The sequence below is a fragment of the Ambystoma mexicanum genome, chromosome 4q (genome assembly GCF_040938575.1).
Source record: "Ambystoma mexicanum isolate Mex_15411 chromosome 4q, UKY_AmexF1_1, whole genome shotgun sequence".
In the NCBI taxonomy this organism is placed as follows: Eukaryota; Metazoa; Chordata; class Amphibia; order Caudata; family Ambystomatidae; genus Ambystoma; species Ambystoma mexicanum.
The window spans coordinates 440,173,692-440,201,607 of NC_090928.1; the positions used below are offsets into that span (position 1 = coordinate 440,173,692).

At 44.9% G+C, this 27,916-nt stretch overlaps 1 protein-coding gene across 1 annotated transcript in view; it reads left to right on the forward strand.

The window, feature by feature from the left end:
- The window catches only part of USP34 (ubiquitin specific peptidase 34), a 3,618,222-nt gene that overhangs the window by 940,019 nt on the left and 2,650,287 nt on the right, over window positions 1-27,916 (forward strand). The window contains exon 20 of the mRNA XM_069608012.1: window positions 6,702-6,784. Coding sequence (XP_069464113.1) covers window positions 6,702-6,784 — 83 coding nt within the window. The remainder of the gene's footprint in view (window positions 1-6,701; window positions 6,785-27,916) is intronic.

Consider the following 27,916-nt stretch of genomic DNA (forward strand, 5'->3'; position numbering starts at 1 on the left):
CACTGCCACCAGCCATTTCGATAGAAAAGGGTAGCATTTAACTGCTACATGAGTTTCTAGACACGGGATACTAGGTAACCCCTCCAGCACTCTATTGTGAGATAGTGTGTGCTGGGTCTAGGAATTTAAAAAGACTAGTAAAGTCAATGTAACCTTACATTCTCTGGGAAACAGTAGTTTATCCCAGAGAAGGTATTTAAACCTTGGGGAAGTCTAAAAAGACATCTCTGCGTCACTGCATTGAGGGTGCCGTGTAACACACATGAAAAGATGCCTATGGAGTTATCCTAAAACTAATCTATGTGCACGAGAGTAAACCACAAACCAAAATACATGAAAGAGTGGGAAAAAAGGTTCACACTCTTTCCAGGTAAAAAAAATCAAGTCCTCAAAATCCAGCAAAGTTGCTGGGGATCTCTAAGGTGAAGGCAATTAGCACATTTATTAGAATTCTTCCTAACAACTATCACTTATTTATTAGACCTTTTTAAATCCTTATATTATACTTCTGCCTAGCAAATTATGTTGTTGTTCCTTGCTACACATCTTTCCTTCCTTGGAGTGTGATAAAGCCTCTCTAGGCCTGGCTTGTAGTAGCCCAAACGTAACCTGAGCTTTGATAGCTGTCCTGCCTTTGTACGACATTGTGTACTCCTGTTTCCAATTTCTGAAAACGTTACCAACTATGTTGAATGAATATGTATTATGTATATTATTTCTGTACTAGAGTGTAGGGGGGAACTTTGGCTGAATTCTGTGTGCCATGTTGGGTTCGGACCATGATAGTATTAATGTATGTTTATATTGTCTAGGGCCTCCTTCTATCCTTATCTTTTTAAGTCTATATGTATAGTGGCTTCCAATAAGTATGGTACATTTTAGGGTCAAGCATAGGTGAGGAATTTACTGACCATTTACTGTTGTTAGAAGTGCACTATGCCCTACTGTGGATTATGTTTGCCCTGAGAACCTGTCATCTAATCAATATTACATGTGTGACTTTGTCACAAGTTCATTTTCTTCAGTATACAAGTGTGGTGTATTCTTTTGTGGGGACTATTGGATATACATGCACTTCCCTGCTAGCCTTAATCCTCCTTCCTGAAAGTTGAGCCTGACAGCTCTGCTATAGCGACCATTGGAGAGTCTGGCATTTCATTTTGCATTTCATGCAGTTACCTTTAGGTTAGATAGTTAGAGAGCCTTCACCAGACGGTTGTTAATCTCCCTAGCATTTATAATCCATAAAAAGTTAAAATAAAATATAATCTCGAAGTTTAACATTGACATGCCATAATATAGAACCAACAATCCTGGGACCTTAACTCACCCTCACAAGTGATACATAAAAAGTAACATGACATCTGTATATCTTAAGTGTACACCAACCACAAGCAAACATGCACTAAAGTCTATAAACACAATTACGATTCAAATTAAAAAGGAATATTATGCGCCTCAAACCCAAGCTTAGTAAATTATCTCAAAGCAAAATCAAATTTTACTACCATCTTTGACAATATAAAAGGGGATGAGTTAAGGTTTCAGCAATGTTTTACCTTATTTACAGTTTAATATATAAAACCTTATCGTTGGCATTACAAAAATTTATAGATTTTAACATGTTGTACATTTCAGCCTTACCTTTTTTAATGTTTTCCCCATATACCCATTGTTAGGAGGATTCTCAGAAATGTGCTAATTCCCACCACCTTAGAGACCACTACCAACTTTGCTGGATTTTGAGGACTTGATTTTTTTTTACCTGGAGAGTGGGACCCTTTTTCCCCTTCTATTATGTATTTTAATGTGATTTTGTGCACTGCGTTTCTTTTGGTTATGGAGCCTGACAAACTCCATAGGCATCATCTTTTACATTGTGTCACAAAGCACCTTCAGTGCAGTGACGCAGGGAAGTCTTCCAGATTTCCCCTAGGTTTAAATACCTTTTTGGGGATAAACTACTGTTTCCCAGAGTAGTAAAGTGAAATTGACTTTACTTACATATGTCACTTTCTAGACCCAGCACACACTATCTTACAATAGGGTGCTGGAGGGGTTACCTGGTATCCCCTTTGTCTAGCTTCTCATGTAACAGTTAATGTTACCCTTTCCTCGATGAATGGCTGGTGTCAGTGGTTTGTTTTACTACCATTATGGGATTTTACCTCGTGCTGCGTTCGCAGCCATGGTACAACACCCAAGGGTGCCATTTTTGTCAAAATGGCCCTGGTCTTCTTTTTTCGCCATTTCTTTGTAGAAAGGTCCGTCTTGAGATTTAGTCTGCGCGCAAATCCATGGTTTGGTCCCTTGGTTCGCTTTGCCTTTGGCAGGATTCACGAGTGAAGCCCACCTCTGGCTCCAGGAGGGTGGGCAGGAAATGAGGGAGGTGCCCGAAACTCCCTGTGCTTAGTCTCCAGGAGACCCAAATGCACTCTGTAGTGATTGGCCGGCTGACTGTCCGGCAAGGACAGCCACCCTGCTGGGTGACTGACAGCTAAGCTGAAATGAATGGGAGAGAACTGAATAAAAGGCGAGGCTTTTGGCTTGGAAGGCAGAGTCGACCACTGGACGAAGGAACCGAAGAAGAACTTGAATAGGATGCCTGCTGCAACTCCTGGACCGTTGGTTTCCCGGTGAAGCCCTGCTGCGGTGCTGAAACTTGTATCGACAGAGAAGGCCCTGCAAGGACGACTTCTCCCCTTGAATTGGTGGGACCAATTAGCTCCAAAATAAGCCACCTGGACATTCTCTCGGAGCTGGTATAATTTCCACAGAGTTGCTGCTGGAAACCGAAACGCCAGGGAGAGGAACACCAGATTGTGTGCGTTGCTTTTAAGCTTGCCAACAGCTCCAGGAAGATCCTCCGGATTCCCCGGAAGCAGGACAGACTGAGCCTGAGCCCCCTCAACATATTGCAGGACCCAGAAGCAAGAAAAGTCCCTCTCTACATCCAGGAACCGCTGTGTTGCTATTTGCATTAGAGGCGAGGAGCTGGAACACCGAACAGCCACTGGTTTGAAGATTGCCGGTTGCGAGCGGTGACCGTCCCATTGCAGTGCAGTAGTCCCCCGACGTCCTCCCTCTTGTCCCCACGACTGAGGCCCAGGAACAGTGAGACCTGCAGAGCTGCTCCGGAACAGAAGTCATTTGCTGCCCTTTTTCTTCAATACAAAGGTACTGTAAAAGTCTGAGAGAACTTACCTCTTGCTGTAGAGTTGCTTGCATCTTCTACTACTCACAAATCTAACAGCTTGTGGCCCTACATTGATTCTTCATTTCTTCAAAGACTTCTAAAACATTGTGCAAAGACATTACTTACTTACCTGCAAAGAAGTGCTTCAGCTCTTATAGACTTTTGCCCATTGAGTTTGGTTTAGCCTGTTCCACTGAATGACTCTTATTAGGGGATCTGAAAGTATGCTTAAGAATATTTGTGGTCTCTTGTATGTTCTAATAACCTTTTCCTTTGACTTACTCTTAAGTGATTCTAAAATGCAACAGTGATATATTAATATCCCCATTACCCTAGTTACTGAAGTCACCTGAGGGTGTAGGTTGTGTCTGTGGGCCATCCCAAAAGGATACTCACTGATTTAGAGATATTACGAGTGTGTATATTTTTGAAGTATATTTGTGTGTTACTATTATATTGCTCCCTTCTGAAGAAGGCTTACCCTGACTGATAAATACATTAATAATTGTTTATTCAAGAAACCTTGTGTGTAAGAGTTTATTTGAATACTTGTCACCCTGAATCTCTGTGTAACTCCCCTACAGCTCACATTGACCCCTCTTGAGATAAGCCTGGCTGCTCAATCACGCTACCAACCTGTGTAGTACAGACTTATACCAAAGTTTGAGTTCCTATTGCCAGGAGGTCAGGGTTGTTGTAGTGCACCCAAATGGTACTGTATACAATCGTGCCCCACCCATTTGTGTCATATATGTTGTTTGTTTTAATTGATATATCTTTTAAAGCAAAGAAATAAAAAAAAGACATCAATGGAGCTATGTTGAGGTAGAATCCTGGGTCCTATGACTGAGCTGCTGTAAAGACTGGAGGGGGCGGGGGGGGGGTAACTTCCGCTCTCTATATGGTAGAGGAGAGGCACAGAGGACCCCTGCCAAGATTCTCTATTATTGGTAGTTGTGGTCGTGCAATCAAGGCCTAGCTTCTCAGGTGATGCAAGCTGGTTCTTAAGTACAGTGTAGTCCCCAAGCACCCACAAAGTAATGTCCACACACTGTATGGGTTAAAACGCAGTCTTTATATAATTAATATTCAAGGTCACGTACACGATCACAATCTCATTAAAGTGCATACGGTCAAAATGACACACAGATCAAATAAAGGGGAAACCAGCAGTAGAGAGAGGAAGGAATGCAGGATGTTTGAGCAATTGGCAGAATACTGGCCCCGTTACCTAGACACAATTCTGTGTGGAGATCCCCCCCATCTGGGCAACCTGTAGAAGAAAGATACAAGCCCAGCCCATATATTTTTCACACTAGACTTTCCAATAGTTCTGCAACCCCAAAGTACCTGGCGTTGTAGCGTTCCTCGCCGGGGAATCGACAGCCCTTCTTCAGTGTCCTCCCTTTTAGGTAGGAGTCACGGGTCGTCGAACGTCCGAGGGAGAACAGGTGGAGCTACGACAGTGAAGTGGCCGCGTCGTTCCTAGCGGTGCTCGTTGACGGGGAAGCGTAAACGGCCTGCAAGGAAGAGGCGTGCGGGGCACCTCGATATCGATAGTTCTGGACCGCAAAGAGTTTGAAGAACTGTGGCCCAGCAAGGGCTTCGAATCGTCGGCGTTTCTGTGGTCTTTGGGTGGCGGGAAACCCACCGGTGGATGCTCCTCGGCGCGTCGACGGTCAGTACTTCTCGAGCAGAATACAGCGGCGACGATGCGGACGAGAGATTCCTTGGATCAATTGAAGTTCTTAGGCAAAACGGGAGCACGGCGGCTCCAGTCGGCGATGGCGGTCGTCGACAGTGGCGGACAACAGTCCGGACGCTTCTCCTTGGAGTTCCGCAGCAGTCCCCGTATCGGGTCGGCAGCCTGTCGAAGGTCTGTCTACCAGGGTGCTTAGGCAAAGATCAGCTGTGCACGATGGTCCCTCGTAGCTCGGAAAGAGGGCGCCTTACCAGGTCCTCTCTGGGTCAGTCCTTAAGGCATAGCAGCTTTCAGATTGAGAAGGAGAGCAACAGCAATTCTTCTCGTCCAGCAGGGCTTCAAGATCAAGCTTCAGTTACTCCAGTTACTCATCGTAGTGGACTTCAGCTTCTGAACACGATTCCTAGCAGTGAGAGGTCCCAAGATATAATGTTGATCTCCCATTCATTCCGCTGGGTCACACTCAAGCATCCAATCACGACTACGGGCATTCAGGCAGCCAATCAGGCACACGGTGCATTCAGGCCATTCACTTTTCTCCAGACACTCACATCAAGTTGTGTTTTGGGACAAGTACTGAGCCATTCAACACTCCATACTGCATTCATACCGGTTTTGGGCAGGGCTGTCTCAGTCACTGTGTCAACCACCAGATACTAGACACCCACAACATAGAATGTGTATTCGTCACACACTCCATTCACCCAGGTCCCACCCACAGGCATACCCACAACTTACGGTCATTGAGAAGGCTCCAGCGAGTCTGGTCTGCACTTTCCCACACTACCATATACAGAACTTCCAGCCAACAGCCAGTCAGGGGGAAGGGACAGAGGCAGGGCTTCCCGAGATTTCGGGAAGATCAAGGTAACAGGTGATGGAAGGCAAGAGGCCATGGGGGCCATTTTGTCCATCAGGAATCTACCGATTCCAATAACAGGGCCCGGGCATCCCAAAATAGTGGACGCTCAGGGCACTAGTCATTTCAGCATGGAGCTGCCACCAGCCCGTACCCTGCTCTGTTGGTCACACACAGGTGCCCGGAAACATGCACTAGGGGCACAGGTTTGTACCCCTACCCATGGATGCCATAAGGGTATCCCACGGGTCTGTTCACCAAACCAAAAGAGAGAGAGCTGCACTGCCAGGAGTTCCGCATTAACTCCTGCGTGGAAAACACGACAGAACACATGATAAAAAGCAGTAAAGGACAAGGATACGGAGGCCCTGTCCCTCCGATGCATTTCCAGCATCACAGCCGCCACCCCATCGATTCCTCAATCAAAATTTAGTAAACAAAATGTAATACCCGAAAATATCAACCAGATAACAAATTATGATTCTAAAATAGTTACAAGCTGAAGGTGAGTCATTTTTACCATATGCACCTTAATTGGGAGTGAGGGAACGGAGTAGAAGGTTTTGTTTACACTTGCACACCCCAAGTGCCGGGGATCTGCAGTTTGATGTACCTTGTTTTTTACGCTCACATTGGGGTCAGGTCGTCTTATGTGTTCCCATTGAAAAGCCTAATACAAATAATGAGGTTATGGATCTTATTGTTGTGTCCCATATGTTCACACCTACACTCCCATTGCTACCGATATATTGGAGGGATCATTCTGTAGGTCAACAGCTGTTGGGAAGCTAAGGCAGAAGTGCCTATGTGACTGTGCAAGGGTGCACGAGAAGTATCGATTTTTGTTCATTAAGGAGGTATGTTGCTTTTCTGTAAGGAGACCTAATTCTGGACAGAGCTCATTTGTGCTTAAAAAATACTAATTGATATTTTTCCAAATGCAGATACAGCCACAGCGCAGAGGTACAAGTACGTCTTCAGTTTTTGACATGTGTTTTTTCAACACTTGGATCACCAGATCACTTCAGTAAGTTTGCGTGGTCTTGATAATTGTTTTGTGGAAATGTAGAATGTTAACTTTTAAGAAATGTGTATTAAAGTTTTAATATGTTGGTAAATATGGAAATATAATTGGTGCAATATGAGGAAGGTAATTTTGAGAAATACTCATTAGGAGGATGTATATAGGTTCTGAATAGAGGTGGACGAAATTACCTGTGGCAAAACGAAGCTGGCAAATTGTGCCAACTATTCCAATTTGCCAACAATTCCGTTTCGCCTGTATGACCGATTCCTACCTTTATTGCCAAACCCTTTAGGCATATTTTTACATACAGAAATTCTGTCTGAACCCCCCCCCCCTCCCCCCAATGTTTTTTTTTTAAGAAAATGAAATATCAGGGGAAAATGGAATTCAATGGGCCAAAATACCCCACATTTCGTAATGAAATTTTGAAAAGCTAAATTTTGGATGGGAAATTGCCAGTGACTGTCAATTCTGCTGCCCGGCGAAATTGGTGCATTGGTCACATTCTGCTTGAATCCACCAATTTTTCCATATAATGTAATTGAGTAATTTAGCCCATCCCTAGTTCTGACTCCTGCTTGTAGGGCGGGAGGAAGAAGGGCAGTGAAATTTGATCAACCAGTCGGGGACCGTTAATAGGCTTCATTTATTGTAACTAAAGCAAGTGTACAGACTTAACTATAAGTGTAGTGCAGAGTTGTTACAAATGTTTGTAGAGACTTCGCTCCATTTCCTTTACCTAAATGCATCCAAGGAGCACAGGACACAGACTTGCATAAGAGAGAGCGACTAACTACCACTAATAGCCACCCTCTTGGTCTGCGCACAGCAATACCTCCAGACATAGGCAGCAGGGTTCCCAACGACTCCTACCACCTCACATGTGCTCCTGTAGCCCAGCCCGTCCTGTCCAGAATCTTGCTATATAGGCTTGACACCAGCTTCCCCCGCCTTCCGCTACTATCGTGTCATGGAGGAGCGATGCCACCCCTGAAGCCACAGGAAACGAAGAGAAGACCTCCCATAATGTGGTCATGAGCCGAAAATACAAAATAAACTGTCTATTGTATTTGTGAACCTCAGCTGTTTATACTCTTCTAAGGTTTTGGAACTGGGAGATACCCAACCTACTCGGACACTGTACATACCCCCTCTCACTGGTCAAGAACATTCCCAGAATATGTATTACCGGCAGCTGGGGAGCGTATAAGACCTCTTGATGCGATTGGCCTTCAATACGTTACCAAGCCCTGCACGTTACCCCAACTATGTGTTCCACCCAGGCCATTCAGCGCGGTAAGTAGGGATCGCAGATCTAAGAAGTGCCGGTGATGCCAAAGCCCTCTCTATTTGCACGTGGTCTGTCTGGGGTGGGAGCAAACCAGTGGCATAGAAACGCAGCTTGCGCCTCGTCGTAACAGGTTTCCAGATCAGGGAGCACTAGCCCTCCTCTATCCAGTGGGCCTTGGTGATTAACTTGTCCCAACCCACCCGGGGTTCATTACCGCTCAATGAATCTGGAGATTACAGAATTCACCTCCTTAAAGAAGGATCGTGGTACCTGCAAGGGGACATTCGGAAAGATCTAGAGGAATCTTGTTAAAAGTACCATTTTGACAAGAGATTCTACCAAAAAGAGAGAGCAGCAGGTTTTGCCACCTGTCCGTGAGTCTGGTCTATTAGTTTGACATCATTCTTTTTGAAGAGAGTGGTGGAAGATCTCAACAGCGCTACCCCCAGATACACTGAAACCCAAGACTGTCCTGCTATTCCTCCTATCGGTCCGTTAATGGAAAAAGCACTGATTTAGTGGGGTTCAATTTTAGTATTGAAAAATTCCCAAACTCCAATGTCAAGAATTATGGTTGCCAAGTTGACGGCCTGGTCTGAGGCGTACAACGCCATGTCATCTGCATAAAGCGAGCTTATCTGTGAACAATTGGACTCCCCTGCGAATGTGTTGGTCTCTGATTAATTCGGCTAAGGGCTCAATAGCCAAAGCGATTAGCAGGTGAGATGGGGGATAACCCTGCTTCGCTCCCTTCTTTGAGTCTAACAAGGCAGCCCCCACGGGCGGTTGTTGATCAAGTGCTGAGAAAAGACCAAACATCCTGTGCAGGCTGTAGGAGGTGGACCTTCAAGTTATAAAACCCGCACTCTCATTCATCAGGGGGCCAACCGAGTAGCCAGAATTGTACCAATATTAATGAGCGATATCGGCCTGTAGGAGGCACATTCCTCAGCTGCCTTCCATGGCTTCAGCAAGAGTCACTACCGCCTCCCTCAGGATTCTGGTAGTCTGCCATCCCTTAGCACCTGCTGAAATACACGCAGCAGGTATGGCGCTAGGCTTGCCCCGAAAGCCTTTGAAAAATCGTCTGTGAAGCCATCCGAGTCCAGTGCTTTGCCTGTCGGTAATGCTTGGATAGCACTGTACATTTCCCTATTCCCTGGTTCAAACCAATAAAGCCTGATTAGATTTAGAAACTAGTCTAATGACTCTGCATATGTAACCACTTGGGAGGAATAAAGAGCTCTGTAGAACTCCTCTAAGACCTGGGTAATTTCCCTATCGGTTTGCTTTAGACCCCCCCCCCTTTTCTTCTGTTGGCCATAATATGGGATTTAGGAGCCTCTACCTGTGCCATCCGTGCCAATAGCATGCCTGGGGGCTGACCCTCCCCATATTGCCGGGCTAACATCTGCCTTTTCAAAAATTGTACTTCTCTATTAGGAGCCGCACTAAATGTTTCTAGTTACTTATGTAACGGAGCCCGTTTAGACGGCTCGTCAGAGAGGTCTAATTTCCACTGTCTCATGGATCCGAGCCTCGCTAGTAGCAAGCTCAGCTCTGATACTTTTAAGTAGGCCAGCTTCCTTCGCTATGCTTTCCCCGCGAATGACGCATGGAAATGCTTCCCTCAATATTGAGTCAGAAGCCACAGAGCCATTGTTTTCCTCAAATAAGGCATTTCCCTGAATGGTCTCTCTAAACACCCTATCTGTCAAACTCTCATTCTTAAAAACCCATGGCCCTGTTTGTCTCTCTGTACCAGGCATAGCCACTTTTATAGTAACAGAAGCATGATCTGATAATGTGCGGGCCAAGACTACACTATCTGTGACCTAGCCGGTTCCCTCCTCTGTACCAAAAAGTAGTCCAACCGAGATGCCGATTGGTGAACCACGGACCTAAATGTGTATTCCCTCTTAGTGGGGTGACCTTCCCTCCAAACATCCCTTAGCGTGCAAGTAGTGCAAATATGTGGTAACTTCTGCTTAGTTTTTGGGAATGGTATAGGAGTTAAGCTCATTCTATCTAGGTGAGGGTCCATCACTGCGTTAAAATCTCCTGCCCAAAGAGTTACGCCGTGAGGAAGCCTCAGCAGTTCGACCCACTTCAGTGACTCTAGGTGTTCAGAATTTGGGACTGTAATAGTTAACCAGCATTGTAACCTGGCCGCCTATCACCCCGTTAAACACCAGTGCTCTGTCCTCTGCGTCCTTTACAACTTCCAGAAGGCGGAAACCTACCGTCCCACGAATTAGGATGCACACCCCTCTGGAGTAGCTTGAATAGAAGTATCTATGACATCCCCATGATTTGGCGAATCGTGACTCCACTGAGGTGGACAGGTGCGTCTCCTGTAAAAACGCTATATCCACTTGGTGCCTTTGTGTAAAGTAACACTCTTCGGGGCTTAGAGGCAGTTAAAGTCACGGACATTCCACATCATGCTCATCAACCCATTATTCATTCACTCACCACCACTACGATACTCTCCTGAGTCTTCACTGACTCAGCACTCCGAATCCGGGCAGCAGTTCATCAACCCCTCCCTACCCTGGCTACAACCTCCACAACTCGTATACGTGTGGTCCCCTGCCCGGCCCCTGTAATGCTGTACATATCCTGCCATCCTAAGTAACAGAACTTTAACAAACCAAACTACCGCAAACATCCTCCTAATGCCACCCCCACCAGCAACCCCAATTTGCCAGTTAGAAACCCTGTTACCTCCCAACAACAACCTTCCGCACCACGGCATGAGGACCCTTCGAGGCCAGCCACCCATGTGCCCACAATCCAAACATGCCGAGGAGAGGAGCTCCTAAGATCAACTGTACTTTAAACTGGAATGAGACATAGTGTGTACACCCGGTTATTGAAGATCTTTGTCCCGAGATCTGTCGTGAGTTTTCTTGGAGAGCATTGACCCGGTGCCGCCTGTCACTGTGTCCAGGAATTCACTTGCTTCCTCCTGAGTTTGAAAAAACAAAAGTTTACCCTTCTGTTCAATGCAGAGCCTTGCGGGGAAATATCATGGCATATTTATGCTCGCTCACTCTCTTTTTTCTTAATATCAAGGAAGTTTCAACGGGACGCTTGAACCTTATTGGAAAAGTCAGGAAAAATACAGATTGGATCGCCCCTAAAGGCGAGGGTGCCAAGCTCCCTGGAGCGGTGCTGGGCAAAATCTCTGTCACTATAATGAAGAAGTCGGGCGATGATTAGTCTAGGTGGGGCGCCGGGCGCTGGGGATCCTCCTCCAGGTGATGCCCACGTTCCACCACGAACACTGCAGAAAAACCATGCTGACCCAGAACGTTATGCAGGATGGTCTCCACCAGATGCTCCATGGGGCCCTTGTCAGCTGTCTCCAACTATCCTCAAGTTGTTTCGGCGAGATCGCGACTCCAGGTCCTCCTGCTTATCAGTTAACTCATTGACGGCTTTCTTCAATAGAGACACTTCCCTGGAGGTCATTGTGACCTCATCCTCCACACTGCAAAGACAGGTTTCAGTTCTGTCAAGTCTGTCCCCATGCTTGTTCAACTAAACCTGCTTGTGGTCTACCTTGCAGGTTAGGGTGTCCAGCTTACCGTCCAAAGAGATAATACCTACTTGGAGTTGCGTTAACATGTATTTTTTTTTTGCCAACTTTATTTGATTTTCACAAGCACAATTACAGACATGCATGCATTAAAGAGTAGCAAACGGTAGCATAACCCATATCTTCCCTTTTTCCGAGTCCTTTGCTCATGAGTTTTAACTGTTGAAACCTTCCCACCCCCATCCCCCTCAACAAGCTTTCCCAACTTTCGGGTGGAGTACTAAAACTGTTCAGGCTTTCTTGAATATTCCATGGGTCAGGACCCCCCCCCCCGTTCAAGGTTCATATTAATTATTAGATAACGGACACTTTGCGGAGTAGTTTTAAAGTACATCTGTTCTCGATCGTCTGTGAACTCATGCAACGGCATCCAAGTGTTCAGATATTTCGAGTAGGATCCATGAGCTATTGCCGTTACTTTTTCCATTGCCATCATGCCCCATAGTCTCACCCACCACATGGCTGCTACCGGCCCTTGTTTATTCTTACACACCTGCGCCAAGGTGATTCTAGCCGCACTCAGCATGTGGGTGACAAGACTAGCTCTGGCTCTAGAGTTCTCATAGCTCCCTTCAACTGCTTCCCCCAATAACGCCACCAGTGGGTCTTGAGGCAATTGCACCCCTGTTATGTCCTTGATATGACTCAGGATCTCTTCCCAGTAGGTCTCTGCCACCGGGCAAGACCACCACATGTGAATCAGGTCCCCAGGCTGGCCACATTCCGTCCAGCAAGTATTAGGATACCCTGGGTTGATGGAGTGCATATGTGATGGTGTCATGTACCACCGTAGACAAGTGTGATAACATGTCTTTAATGTCTTGTAGCATCTCTGGGGGGGGGGCTGTGTGTTGTCTCCTCCACCCCTGCATTATCCTCATAACCTCACGCAGATTGTTTAGATTGAGAGGGGTGAAATAGGGCAGCTTGGTCTGGTACATGTCTGTTTTGCCCATTGTGAACTGCAAAGCGCGAGAACCCATTTTAAATCACTCCTTCTTGCACAAGCCTGGATACCAGCAGCACTCACTGCTGCCAAATGCCCTCGCAAATGCACTGCTACCACCGCCAGGGCCCAACTCTAAGTAGGTTCACCACTATCTCCTTTCTCACCACCAATGAAGCAGATTCTCAGCTTAAGTAGGCAAATAGCTGTTGAGTGGGGGGGGGTCTCATCTCCAGATATTTCTCACCAAAAGGGGAGGGACCCTTGGCGGTATGTAACTTAATGCTAGTTATCCGTCCCCACCTGTCCTAGTCCAAGGCTGCGCTCTCCGGGGTTTCTGGCCTGGTGAGGTATGCCACGATCTGAGCGCAGTCACCCCATTTCAGGTCTCTTGCTCCACTGCTTACAGCTCCCTCGATTTACCGGCAGGCAGTTTCGTCACGATACTGCCCTCCACAGCCCAGCTGTCTTCGGGCACTCACCTTCTTCTCCAGTTCAGTGGGTTCACTTGCGCCTTCCACTTACACCCGTATCTGGTATCTCTGGCGTAGGCTCTCCTTACTTCTTCTCGCTACGTGGCGCTTTCGCTGCTCTAATTAGAACTGTGTTAGGTAAGAATTTATGTAGTCACACTGTGTGAGACTACACAACACTTATCTGCTTGGTATTAGGTAACCCACCTTTTGGTATAGGTCTGTACTACACAAGTTGGTAGTGTGACTGAGCAGCCAGGCCTATCTCAAGAGGGGTAAATGTGAGCTGTAGAGCTGTACAAATGAAATCCATAAATTCAAGTAGCCAAGTAACACTTATACTCAATGTTTCAGTTATAAATAGTTATTTATTTAATTAACATCAATTTTTGAATGAGCGTTCGTTAAAAAGGCAATTCATGTAACATGTAAATATTACTTTTCAGAATCGGAACAAGTTAGTGGATAATCTTTGGAGATGCTTCTTAGTCAATTCCTACACCCGAAGGCGGGCTTCAATTACAAGGATAGTAATGGTATTTGTATTTGCAGGTTCGGAGGTTGCAGAAAGAAAGGTTTAGGGAAGGAAAAGGTTAAACAGGGTCTCAGTAATTGAGAGGACGGCTAAATCTTCAAATGAAATCTAGACAAGCCTTTCCCAGCAGTAACAGTCTAAAACAAGTTACCACCTATGAGGGGCAAACAATATCAGTCAATGGCCTAGAAGAGTCTTCAGGGAGCCAGGACAGCCAAAGTCTATGGAGCTGACGCACTTCTTTATTGCACAAAATTAGAGAGTTTGTTAGCAAATCACTTGTAGGGTCACAAGCTGTTAAACCTGTGAGAAACCGAGTTGGAATGAACTCTAAAAATAAGCTAATCCAGTTCCCAACTGATAAAAGCACAGCTAAAAGGCAATGATGTAAGTACTCCAAACCTAAACAGTACCTCTGGTTTGAAGAAGTGGTCCAACTGGATTATGTCTTGCTGCAGCGGTGCAGACCCTTGTTCCTGAGCCTCAATCGTGGGGACAAGAGGGAGGACGTCTGCAGAGCTCCTGCAGCAGAACTTGGGAGGCCGTCTGCCGCTACAGCTCTTTTTTGGTTCAGCAGCACTTTGCGGTTTCAGCGCTTTGCAAACAGCACCTTTGCGGATCTCGGATACTGGTTGGGCTTCCTTCACTCCTTGGGTCCTGCACTCTGGTGAGGGGGCTCGAGCTCTGGTTGTCCTGGTGTGGAGGGTCCTTTGGAGACTCCTGGAGCTTCTAGCCGGATTCGTTGCCGCTTCAGACATTTCACTCGCCTGCGGATTACTCGACCCCTGGTATTCGGTTCTTCCAGCAACTAAGAAGTATAGCCAGTCAAGGAAGATGGTCCAGTGGAGTTCGTCTCGGGGTTAGTTGGTCCCACTAACCCAAGGGAAGAAGTCGTCCCTACTGGAGCTTCTCTGTCGAATTTAAAAAGATGTTTCAGCACAGCAGCAGGGCTTCATCTGGCAATTCAAAGGTCCAGGAGGATGCAGCAAGCTTTGTGCACGGTTTCTTCGTCGTGTATTTCTCCTAGTGGTCGACTATGACTCTAGTCCCAAAACCCTCACCTTTTAAGCAAGTTTCTCCCATTCATGCACAGCCTAGGCTGTCAATCACACAGCAGGGCGGCTGTCCTGGAAGGACAGCCGGCATTCAGGCATTCCTAGAGACAAAGGACAGGGGAATTTCAGGACCCTCCCTCACAACCTGTCCTTCCAGACACACTGGAGCCAAAGGCAGCCTTCAGGGCTGAAGCCCGACAAAAGCAAGGCAAGACAAACAAAGGGCTCAAATCTATTTCAACGCACAGAGTAAAACCCAAGAAAGATAGAAAGGCAAGATGTGAAGGTGCACTCTCCTTCAATTGTGTTCAATCAAGCTAATGATTTCTCTAGGTTCTGTATATATGATAAATAATCTTAGGTGCACCTTATTTAGTCTGTGCTAGCAGACTATAATATGTGAGAAGCGATGGTCTCCCGTGGTCAACGAGAGGCAAAAACAAGGGCACACTATTGTCCGATATGTTCGGAAAATTTTCAGAAAAACATTGAGATGTATACAACTGGTTTCAAGAAAGTTTAAACATCAAATAAAATGTAATCTTGGATCAGACTGTACTTTTAGTCTTAAATAGACAAATTCAAACATACATTACCATTGTAATTATAAATCATTACAGTGTTTGTAACATTCCTTTTTTAAAACAATGAAACAAATTCTGTTATATAATCATTAATCATGGAAAAAATGTTTTCTCTTCAAGTAACAAAAAAAGTTACAAGTAAAGTTCTATCTTGCACTCAAGTGTCTCCAGATTTATCTGAAATCTTGATAGGGTTTTATGTTTAAGTTTTATTTAAGTTGATTTTTTCTTGCGAGGTCAACTCCTATCCTTCATTACGCGTTTCGGGCTTTCTTGCGCCCTTCTTCAGATGTTGATATCCGATATATTCAATAATTAATCTAAAGGTGATGGAAAGTATATTACTGTTACTCAATGTAAGTATTCCTCATTTCGAACATTGTTCATTTTCTATATTCTCAGCTTCGGCCAGTCCCCAACCTTTGTATGTGTGTCTAACCAATGACGCATGGTCTTGAGAGATTCCGTCTCACATATATTGTGTTGTCGCACTCTTTCAGTCACACTCCGTGTCCATTCTGTAATGGAAGGACACTATTGATCAATATCAATAAAGGGGAAAGACCTCAAACAAAAAATGGCAAAAAAAGATGTCGGGGCCATTTTGACACAATGGTCACCCATGAGTGCTGTACTGCAGCTTAGGGTTCAGCCTGCGGTAGAAAAGCACAACGGTGGGAAAATTAAACCACTGCCACCAGCCATTTAATGTAGTGAGGGTAACATAAAAATGTTACATGAGAATGTAGGCTGAAGGGGCTACTAGGTAACCCCGCAGCACTCCACATAACATGGGAATGGTAGTTCACCCAAGAAAAGGTATTTAAACCTTGCGAGGAATCCAAAATGATTTCTCTGTGACACTGCACTGAGGGTGATGTGTGTCACCATACAAAAAGTAGATGCCTATGGAGTTTGTCAGACTCAAAAAAACAGTGGGAAGACATAATCCAAATCAGGTCAAAACACATGACGGAGTGAGAAAAAGGTCTGTCTCACTCCAGGGTTAAAATGAAAAAGTCCTTAAATCCAGCAAAAGAGCTGGGGGTCTCTAAGGTTGAATGAAATTAACATAGAAATTAGAATTCTCCCTAACAGGAATTTTATTTAGGAAAAATATACAGGTCAGCTGAACTGGCAATAATAATTGGGAGAACTTAAACTTCAGGAAATAATTTATTTTTTAATCTATCGCAGGAGCTCACCTCCTGTGCCAAGTTCCTTGGTTTCTACATCGATAAGCACCTCTCCTTCGAGACACACATAACTCGGACAGCTTGGTATTAGCTCGCCTTCCTGCTGTAAGTCAAGCCCTTCCTCCATTTGGACAGCTTTAGATCCATCGTTCAAGCACTGGTCCTATCCCACCTGGATGGGGGCAATGTACTCCTTGAAGGCCTGGCGTTGTCCACCCTTGCACCCCTGAGAAGTATCCTACACGTGTCGGCACGCCTCATCAAGGCTCTGCGCAGATACGACCACCTCACCTTGGCCTTCTTTGACCTTCACTGGCTCCCACTGCACACGTAAATCACCTTCAAGTCTTGCTGCATCATCTATAAGTCAGTCACCCAGCTACCTCGCGGAGAAACTCCGCATCTCCGGCGGACAGCGCACCACCAGAAGCCAGTACACATGCAGACCTGAAATCTGCCACTGCAAAAGGGAAAGGACCAGAAAATAATCCTTCTCTGCCTACGACCCAAGACTATGGAACCTCCTTCCCATCAGCACATCAGATTCACCCCCACACCCCTACAATTCAGAAAATAACTCAACAACCACCTCTTCAAGGAATCTCTCCTCCTCAACACCTAAGCCATCATGTCGCCTCTTGCACCACCTGACATACTAGATGCCGCCTACCCCTCTCCTCCTGGCCACCCGATACAGCTGTACTCCTCTCCTGTATCCTACCCCCTCTGTATATCTGTTCTGCTGTTACCGCTATAAAGCGCTCCATTGTTTCTCGAAGCTAGGTACGCACTCAATAAATACCATACTCATAATAATCACATCTATTTCAGTGATAACCCCACCCACAGTATATCTCCATGTGGTTTACGTGATCATGGAGCGGGTATTTTTCACTCCTACTCACTGACATATCTCACTTGTTTAGGGCGCGCTGGGTCAGTTATCCTTTCAAGGGGACTTAATTTCCTCAATTAGATCCTTTTGTATTACAGTACTACCTCCATTATTGAGAGTATTGCAGGGAAACATTGTTACCCCTTTTTCTTTTACAATACCGTCAGACTGGTGGCAGTGCTATCCTTCTTAGCCATATTGGATGCAAAATATATTTTAACTGCAAAATAGCCATTTTACCATAATGGTGGCCCAAAATGGCTAAACCTTATATTTTAAGCCCTGCCTTTGACCTGATTTCTGCGGTGACCTTCGTTGGAACACTCCTTTAATCAATTTTGTCCAGAAATCATCATATTTATCATATTTGGGATCCGTGTTGGGTTTTCTGTGTTGGGTAAGATTTTCATAACAATGAAGAAGCTTCCTGACCTGTCAGCCTCAGAACTTTTTGATTTTACTGGTGGATTCTTTTTCCTTATACCTGTATGAGTGGGAACCTTTTCCCACACTCACAGAAACCTTTACTTTTTTTACGGGGATTTTTAATACTCTCCATTGTGTCTTTTAAAAGTTATCCCCTTTGACAACTTTTTGGCAATAATTGCCTATTGTTGCTGGGTTGCCCTAATGTTAGGCAAAGTTTGAATGCAGTACCCTCTGGGAACACCACAAGCAATTTTGACTACAGGTGTAAGCAAACCAAACTTTGGTATACGTCTGTACTACACAGTTTTGGTAGCGTGTTGAGCAGCCAGGCTTATCTCAAGAGGAGAAATGTGAGCAGTAATGATGTTACACAGAGGTCTACAATCACAGGTGTTCAAATAAACTTACACTCAAGGTTTCTTGGTTAAATACTTATTAATGTATTAACCAGTCAGTTATAAAACATTCAATAGAAGGAGGCAATCAAATACTAACACACAAATATACTTCAATAAAGTACACTCTAAGTTTCTGAATCAGATAAGACCCTTTTGGGATGGCCCACAGACACAACCTACAACCACAGGTAACTTTAGTAACCAGGGTGCTGGGGACATGAATATCTTACTGTTGGCATTCAGAATACTTTTTCAAGAGGCGTAAAAGACAGGTTATTAGAACATAAAAGGTTGCAATTATTCTTAGACAGGGCTCAGACGCAATCTTGAAAAACATGGCTCCTGCTATTTAACATTACCGGCACTACGAATAGTTTGCAGCCGGGAAAAATCAGGATATTTTGTTGTAAAACCACTGCCACCAGCCATTCTGAGAGGAAAGGGTAGCATTTGAGTGCTACATGAGTATCTAGACATAGGGGATACTAAGTAACCCCTCCAGCACTCTATGGTAGGATAGGGTGTGCTGGGTCTAGGAATGTAAACGACTAGTAAAGTCAATTTCACTTTACTTACTCTGGGAAACAGTAGTTTATCCCAGAGAAGGGATTTAAACCTTGGGAAATCCTAAAAAGGTTTCCCTGTGCCACTGCACTGAGGGTGCTGTGTGACACAAATGAAAAGATGATGCCTATGGAGTTGGTTAGACTCCATACACAAAGAAAACAGAGAGGTAAAACGGATATTTTTTTTTTTTTTTTTTTATTTGTATATAATCAAAATTAGATTTTTACAAAAGTCGAGATTTTTCTTTCCTACTTAGTCGTCGGCTAGAGAGAGAAGGCAAACAAAACAAAACAGAACAAAAACAAAACTCCTATGTTTTAAAGAAATGTTCAAACCACAGCAAATTGGTGATCACCAGTTTCAGGTTTTTGTTTTGTTTTTGCCGCAATTTTTTCCAAAGCAATGTCGATTAGCATGGAGGCTGCAATTAACCAGCTAGTTTTGGCCCCCGTGATCAAACGATTCCACCATGTATTGTAGTCAATGACATAGGAGGATTGCTTGACTATGTGTCCAAGATAGGCTTCTCTCTCATAGTCAATCGACGGGCACACCATCAAAAGGTGTGTAATGTTTTCTATGGATCTAGGATCATTACAAAGTCTACAAGATTTTTCTTTCGATGTGCTCCGAATTGCCAAAATTTCTCGAGTCGGTAGAACATTCATCCGGGCTTTTAGTAGGGTTCTCATGAGTCGTTTGTTCGGGTATTTCAGGCAATACTCCATTGGATGCTTTAGTTTATTGCAAATAGGTGGCAGATGGGTTAGTAACTTGTTAGCGATTGCGCTATCGTTTGTCCTTATCCAGTCTAACCATTTCATTTTTGATTTTATTCGCATAGGGTTCTGTATTAGTTCCTCTTCTGAGCAGGCTATTTCATGAAGCGTATGTTTTTGTTTCTCTGCCCAATCGAAGAGGGTTTTGTTGGTTCCGTTGGATATTTCTTCAGATATCACTTTATATATTTCTAAACTGTCTTGAATTCGAAGTTTTCTGTAGAACTGAATGGTACTCTGGGCAACCACCGCCTCCAAAGAGAGCAGCCCGAGTTCCCGTCTGATCGGCGCAACTGGTGTTGATTTGGGTAATCCTAGGGTTGTTCTCCAGATAAAACCTTCAAGCTTCGCCCATATGGACGTGGGGATGGAAAGGTTCGCGTCCATGCCGTATGTCAAGGCTGGCACTATTTTGGCCCTGTAGAACTGAATTGCAGGGAGCAGACTGAATTTGCCAAACTTTCCATCCACTGCGCGTAATTGGGCTGTTAAATTTTTGGTTTTGGACCACAGAATTTTTTGCATACTGAGTGATTTTTTTGAGCTGTCGACGGTGATTCCCAGATATTTGAAAGAGAGTACTATTTCTATTTCTGATCGATTCAAGAACCACTTGAATGGTTCTTTTTTCTTACCACCTTGCTTTTGGAGGATCAGGATTTTCGTTTTGGAGTTGTTTATATTCAAATTATTTTCATCCATGTATTTTTGCAAGTTGTCCAGTTGACGTTGGAGACCCACCTACGTCTGGTCTAGAATAATAAGGTCGTCTGCATACAAGAGTCTCGCAATCGTAGTGGTTCCTATTTTTGGAGGAAACGATCTGATCGAATCTTGTGTAGTCTGAAAGTCTCCAAGAAAGGATATAAAGAGAGCTGGAGCCAAAGGGCAGCCTGGTTTGACTCCTCTGTTTGAGGGTATTGGCTTGGAAAGTAGGCCACTGTTGTTAAGTCTGACCGATATTTCAGTGTCCGTATGTAAGGCCATGATGGGATCGAGAATCTGGCTGGGGCACTTCCACATATTCAACTTGGCCCACAGTTTGTCTCTGTCTACTCTGTCGAAAGCTTGAGAGAGGTCGACAAAGGCAAGATAGATTTTTGGAGAACCAAGTAGGACTTTTTCTTTTAGAATTTTGAGAATCATTAAATTCACTGCGGTACTGGCATTTTTTTAGGAAACCTGTTTGGAATGTGTCCATTGCTGGCGATGTTATTTGCCATTTCCTAAAGTGTTTCAGCAGCGAGATGGCGAAAACTTTTCCAATAACATCTAATAAGGCAATTGGGCGATAGTTACAGGCATCTTCTCTCGTACCCTTTTTGAAAATCGGAACGATAATTGCTCGCGTCCATGAACTGGGAATGGACCTGTGTTCCATACACTGGTTGAAAATCAGGCTAATTACTGATGACCATTCTTCTGGGTATTGCTTTAGGTCTGTGTTTGCCAAACCGTCTGGTCCTGGAGCTCGTGAAGATTTCAAATTTGTGATGATTTCTTTGATATCATCAGTATCGGACAAGTCAATCCATTTCGTTTTAAGTTTGAGTGGGTGAAAGACTCTCTCGCTGACAGAGGGAGGATAATCAAATAATTCGTAAAAATATTTGTGCCAACTTTCTTCAGACACAGCATTTATCATGGGCAAGTTCGAATTATGATTCGTGTCATTTATCAGTTTCCAGAAATCCCTTGTTCTTTTGTTGGCTATGGTTGACATCATGCTTTCCTCATCGGCTTGATGTAGTAAAGCTCTATTGCTTCTAAGCCACTGTTTGTAGGATCTAAGCTCCGTTTGGTAGGTTTCCCATCTGTAGGTCGAGTTCATCATCGATGCCTTTTTTTTTAGTTTCCTTAGGAGGCGTCGTCTAACGACTAAGACCCGATTGTAGGTGTGGGTAGACGCTTACTCACTTCTTTCCTAGGTTTTTTGAATTGCAAGAGTAGAGGAATATAGCTGCTCTTTGATATTTCTTCGTTCGATTCAGTGTCTCTGATGAGCACTTCATATTTCTTGCTTAGGTTTTTGACATCATTTACCGTCATACGCAAGCGAGAGCGCTGGGTGTTTGACTCCACGTTTGTATTGTAGAATTGCTGATCGCCTCTCTTTGTTCTATATGTAAGATGAAGCAGATTATGATCGCTTTTTTCCATTCTAATTACTTCAAAGGACGTGATACTTTGATCAATATTTTCTGAGACAAAAATATAGTCCAGAGTTGCTGAAGATTTTTCACGCTCCCAAGTTGGTATAGTGGGGTGGTTTATTGAATTTGCCACGTTGCGTAAGTTTTTAGAAGTCATTAGATTGCGCCACTTAGAACCTCTTTTCAATGCTGGCGTTAACTCAGTTTCTTTTTTGCAATTACAATTCAGGTCACCACAGAGGAAGATATTAGAGGTTTTATGGACTATCATAATTTCGTCGATGATCCTACTCGCTTCTTCGCAAAATTTATCGGTAGACATTCTTTGGGGATTCCAGTATGTATTGACAATTGCCCAAAGCGCAGAATCGTTTTCATGGGTTGTTTTTACGAGCACTCCCAAAAAGGCGTAGGTGGCTACAATAGTCTTAAGGAGTTGAAGATTGGACCCAGACCGGATAGCTGTCAAGAGGCCCGAAGACGGTCTGCCAAATGGACCCTGTAGTGCCGGTGAGATTGCGATCGTGTAGCCATCAAGTGCAAGTTTGTTCAAGAGCCACGTTTCCTGGAGGCAGATGATATCGTGGGTTCCCAGATTATAGCTACCGATTTCGGTCAGGTGTTTGTGACCTCTCGTATTCCAAGACGCTATCGATATTCTTTCATTTGTTTGTTCTTCGTTTATAAAGTCGAGACGCGACTGGGCCTTAGAGACGACTCCTCTTTGTTGCTATTTCTTTTGTCCCGAAGACATTTCGGAACCAGGACCACGAGTCCTTGGTGGTTGTTTCGTCTCGATGTGTAGCAGATTGGACAACCTCTTGTTTTGTCCGCATGGTGTGAACTGGCGAAACTGGTCGTCTGTTTTGCCGGCGGGGAAAATCTGGTGGCGAGGTTGATCTTCTTTGGTCATTTCGGTATTTTGGATCTTTTCCATCCGGCTTTCTAGTACCTCGAGTGTACAGATCTTGGTTGGACTGTCCTCGGCGTTCTAATTTCATAGGCGACTGGTTTTTCCCAGCGGGATGGTGTTCGTTCCCGTCTTTTCGATCTGTAAAGATCTTCCGTTTGTGATTTGTATCTGTGTGTTTTTTTTTTTTTGTTGGTGCCGGAGTTTTGCTGTTTTCCGACTGGCTGTTAGTGGATTTTTGAGGCGTGATCTCAGAAAGGATAAAACCTTCTTGTGCCACTTTGGCGTAGGCTTCTTGGGGGACGACCAGGAGTGCTGAGTTCCTAATGTGCAAATACGCCTTTGCTTGGTTTTTTCTGTGATACGGTTCAATAAGCACGAAATCATCGGACTTCAGCGTGTTGAGTATATCGACCCTTTTCAGAATTTTTAGGACAGTTCTCCTGTTCAAGATCATATAGTGATCGTCCACTGAATCTTGTTCAATCTTGAAAAGCCGCACAGAAACTTGAGTCTTTTCATTGACTCTTACAAAAGGTTCCTCTCTAGGTGTAGGTTTAGCCTGTTTATCCTTATTTGTTGGAGATCTATTTGAGATGGAGGAGCTGGTAGCTTTTAGTTTCACGTTTAGCTGATCAATACTCAAATCCACAGTCTGATTTGTGTCAATTCCACCCTTGCCAGTATGGGTAAGTGTAGGTGTGTTTCTTTCTTCTTTTTTTGGTGGAAATTTAGTTTTGTCGGGATAACTGTTGTGGGCTCTCATCGGGAGATCAGATTCAATAGCTTCGATCGAGTCATCATGTTGAGAGACTTCCATCAAAGAGCTTTGACAGATGAAATCCTCCACCGAACGAGGTGATCGAGTGAGCTGGTTTGTGTCAGTGGTAGCTTTTTCGTGTTCCATTTCTTTGTCTGTTATAGGTATTTTGGTTTGTTTAGAAAGATCCTTGGCAGTTGTTGTTTGCTCTATTATAGGTTCAAAATGTCTCTTAGGACAGTCTGATGTTGAAGTTTTTGCTAGCTTCAGTAAAGGTTGGGGGCAAGATGAAGATGACGTTTTTTTAAAATTTGCTTTTGTCGACACTGACTTTGATGGATCAGCTCTTCTGTCTGATGGAATAGGTTTTTCATTAGAAAAGATCGATGCTATTTTAGTAGAAATTATTTGCGGTGAGGTCGAAACTTCTTTCTTCGCGAGTGGGTTTTTTCCAGGGTTTGTTGTTTGAAGCTGCCGTAGTTTTTCTTCCAAAATTGAGAGCTTCGCGTCCCAGGCTTCTCGGTGATTCTTATTGGTTTGCTCCAAGGCGGTGATAAAACCTTCTACGAAGATCAATTTTGTGTGCATCATTGCCGACACCGTAATACTATCCTTTAATGAGTCGTTTATATTTTCGTAAAGCTTCCCGAAGGGGGCTAAGGATATTGTGATTGCCGACATAATGGTTGCTAAGTCATTTTTTTTTGAGGGAGAGTCCTTTGAGTTAGGGGGAATTATTTCACTAAGTCTCCTGTTTCTTGGTGGCGAGCGAAAACGTGGAGAAGAGTGTGATGATTGTTCCAGGGGAAAAATGCATTCATCTGTTTGGGTGAACTGATCCTGATTTGTTTGTGGCTCCGGAAGATTTTGGTTGGTGGAATCTGGGAAAGAAGGGAGAGAAGGAAGCGGTTGGTCGTTGTCGCATTTTTTTTCCGGAGGTTTATCGATGGACTGAAGTAACGATTCGCCAAATTTGTCTTTTTCTTTAGACGGTATCGGAGATTCGATGTTTATTAATGGCTCCGGTTGATCAAGGTTTATCGAAATTGGTGGCTTTAATTTCGCAGGCTTACCTAGATTGAGACCGTGGTTCTGCGTGCTTTCATTAAGATTCGGTTGGATGTTTCCTACTTTGGGTTTTGTAGAAGAAATTTCTTTGTTTTGAAAATTGTCTGCATGTAGGTCATTTTTAGTGCTGCCTGGAGAATCTGTTGTTTTTTTAGGAAACAATGAAGTTTTTCTCGCTTTGGTAGCCGGAGGAAGGTCTTGTATCGCTTCCAAAATTTCTGCGTCCGAAAGTTCGTTAGCTTCATCCAGTTTTCTTTTGCATTGTTTTTTAAAGAAATTTTTTAATGCTGATGATAGCAGTGGACGAGGCAAGCTTTTTCTCCCTACATCTTTTTTCTTATGTTTTTTTTTTCAGATTTGGTATTTTTTTTAATTGGTCCTCAGGATTTAGTATCTTGGGGGTAGGTTTAAGTATGGGAAGTTCCAATGGCAGTTCTTCTGCTATTTCCTCGATAAGTTCCATTGAAGCGTTGGCATTGAAAGTTTTGTACGGATCAAGAATCGAAGAATTTTTGGGTCCTGAATAAGTATCTGCAGTGTTTTCTTTCAATTGAATCTTTAACGGGGAAAGATCACTGGAGGCATGTATTTGGGCTGAGATTTCCACCGGGGACCGGTGAGTGTCGAACATTTCCATGTTTTCTCTCGGACTCTTTCCGGACTCAGTTAGATCGATTGTTAGGTCGTCAATTAGTTCGGAAGTTGGCTCTACCGCAGACGGGGCGCTGCCAAGAGGCGAAAACCTCTGCAGGCGTCCTTGTGTCAGTGCTTCTGTATTCGTATTCGTGGTATTTATCGTAGCAGGACCTCCATCACCAGACTGGAAACCTTCACTTGACTCCGCCCCCTCTCGGCCGAACACCCAGCCAGAGGGCACAGGTGCAGGCGTCGGCGGTCCTCCGACCGCCGAAACGACCGCAGCTCTCGCCGTGTTTTGGCGGGGAGGCTCGGCCGACTGGATGCCGGCACGGGAGGGGGAGAAGGAGACAGAACCTCTCAGGGGAGACGATTGTGAGGCTGCACGAAGACTCACCACCTGGTGCCCCGATTTATCCGTGCAAACAGCCACATCGCTGCCCTTTTCGGTTGATAGTGGGCGTACCTCCAAGGTAAGTGCGTCTTGGTTTTCTTGGTTTTCTTCTTCGTGAGGATAAGGGTTATACGATACATCGTCTGTTTTAGGAGCCGTTGTGATACTGCTCAAACGCTGCTCAAAAGACGTAGAGGAGAAATGTGGTGAATGCTTGTTCCCAGAATAAGGGTTTTCAAAATCATAGCATGTTTTCCGTGGTAACGGGGTACAGCCACGAGTTCCGCTGGTCGCCGGGGTCAATGTTATGATCCTTGGGATCTTTGGTTTTGGGCCAAGTGGCTTACCCGATGTTGCTAGCGTCGTCATCTTTACACCGGAGATTTTAAAGTTGCTTCTAAGGAGTCTTTGCTCTAACACAAACTCTTCTTGCGAGTCAAAGTAAAGGGGTCGCTGAACCTTCGACGGATGTGGTCATAGTTGGTGGAACATGGACCGCGGACATGACCGCGGACTGCCGGAGACTGCCTCTACCTCGCCTCTAGCTCCGCCCGCCGCTCCGCTCTGCAGACAGGTATATGTGGGTCCTCCCACTGCTGAAAAGAGTAAAGAGGGTAGAGAGACTGCCGGAGACTGCCTCTACCTCGCCTCTAGCTCCGCCCGCCGCTCCGCTCTGCAGACAGGTATATGTGGGTCCTCCCACTGCTGAAAAGAGTAAAGAGGGTAGAGAGACTGCCGGAGACTGCCTCTACCTCGCCTCTAGCTCCGCATATCAAAATACACGAGAGAGTGGGAAAAAGGCTCACACACTCTACAGGTAAAAAATAAACAAGTCTTAAAAATCCAGAAAAGTTGCTGGCTTCTCTTAGGTGAAGGGAATTAGAACATTATTGAGAATTCTCCCTAACAACTAGGGGCTCCCCTTTTAACCTTCTCTGGCTAACCTTGTGAGAACTACAGTTCCCAAAGGTAGAAAGGATCTTTGGATCCCTTTTACATGTTATTAGGTGAGACTAGTACCCTCACCTTACGTGGAGTGCTGGGGAGATACCAAGTATCCCCCTTCTCGTTTTAAATGTAGCATTTATTTTACAGGGACACACTTAACTTTAATGGCTGGTGGCCGTGAACCTTTTTATTAATTTGGCACACATTTACCACAGGCTGTTCGTATAGCACATGTAAAGCCCTCCATGGGTGCTTGTTTTACCAACATGGCCCCTGTCTTGTTTTTTTGCCAGTTTAGTGTTCCTTGTCCTTTCTTCCTTCCCTGACATCCATGGTGGGAAATACTTCTGTGGGATTTTAATCTTCGGCAGGAAGCGTGTGGATTCATTGTCCAGGCTCCAGAGTGTCTGTGAAAGCAGAAAGTGAGGGAGGAGTCCAAAACTCTGCAGCCCTTTGTCTTCCAGCCTGACTGCGAGATTCCAGTTCAAACTGGGAGGCTGCCTGTCCTGAAAGGATTGCCAACCCCCCCAAGTTTGAATGTTGCAAGGCTGTTTGATTTGCTGGGCTCCTGCATAAAAGTCTGATTGTGGAATCTGAGGAGGTAGTCGACCACTGGAACCAAAACCGAAGAGGAAGATGAAGAATTTGCGGCTGAGATGATTTCCAGCAACCGCAGAGCCTGCTGTGTAACCGATGCCTGCTGTAGCCCTTCCTTCCAATTGGCCTGGGGGCTCCGTAAGCGATGACCCGACCCAGAGACTGGTGAGACCCACTAGACTGAAGAAGACCTGCATTTTGGGCCATACCACGCCGTGCTGCAATTTTGCAGAGCTGCAATACCCCAATACCCTGGGACCTCGAGACATTGTGCGGTGCACAGTCTTCCGAATCTCACTGAAACTTCGTGGACATCCTGCTGGATCTCAAGTGACACGAATCCAGTCCAAAACGTCCCCTCATCCGTGTGCTGGACCTTGCAAATGACGAAAATCCAACCAGCGACATTCCGTCTTTTTCTGTGCTTCTGAAAAAGGTGCCAAATCCACAGAGCCACATCCAGCCATGAGGAAAACCTTGTCTAGAGCCTTCCCTGTGATCCTTGCGGCAAAAGTCCTTCTAGTGTCCTGTCTTCTGTCTTCTTAGTGAAGGAATTCAACAAACAGGTTTTCGGCTGCGGATCCTGAAGTCCTCCTGCTGCAAAATCATCTTCTGTGCTGAGGCACTGTGCTGGCTTGGGTATTTACTTATCTTAAGTCTCTTGTGATTCCTATGTAGTTTTGGGGTGTTTTCTGTGATTGGGAGTCCTCTTGTCCAGTCCACCTGGGCCCCTGCTGGAATCCTCCTAGGGTGTCTTCTGTGAAGTCCCTGAAGCCTCAACTAACTCTAAAGTACTTACCTGCTCTAACAGTCTTACTTAGGAATTCTTTCTTTTGCTACATAAGAACCTATCCTGACCTGGCTGTTGGACACTAGGCCCTAGAGAACACTCATGCTCCAAGAATAAGGGAAAG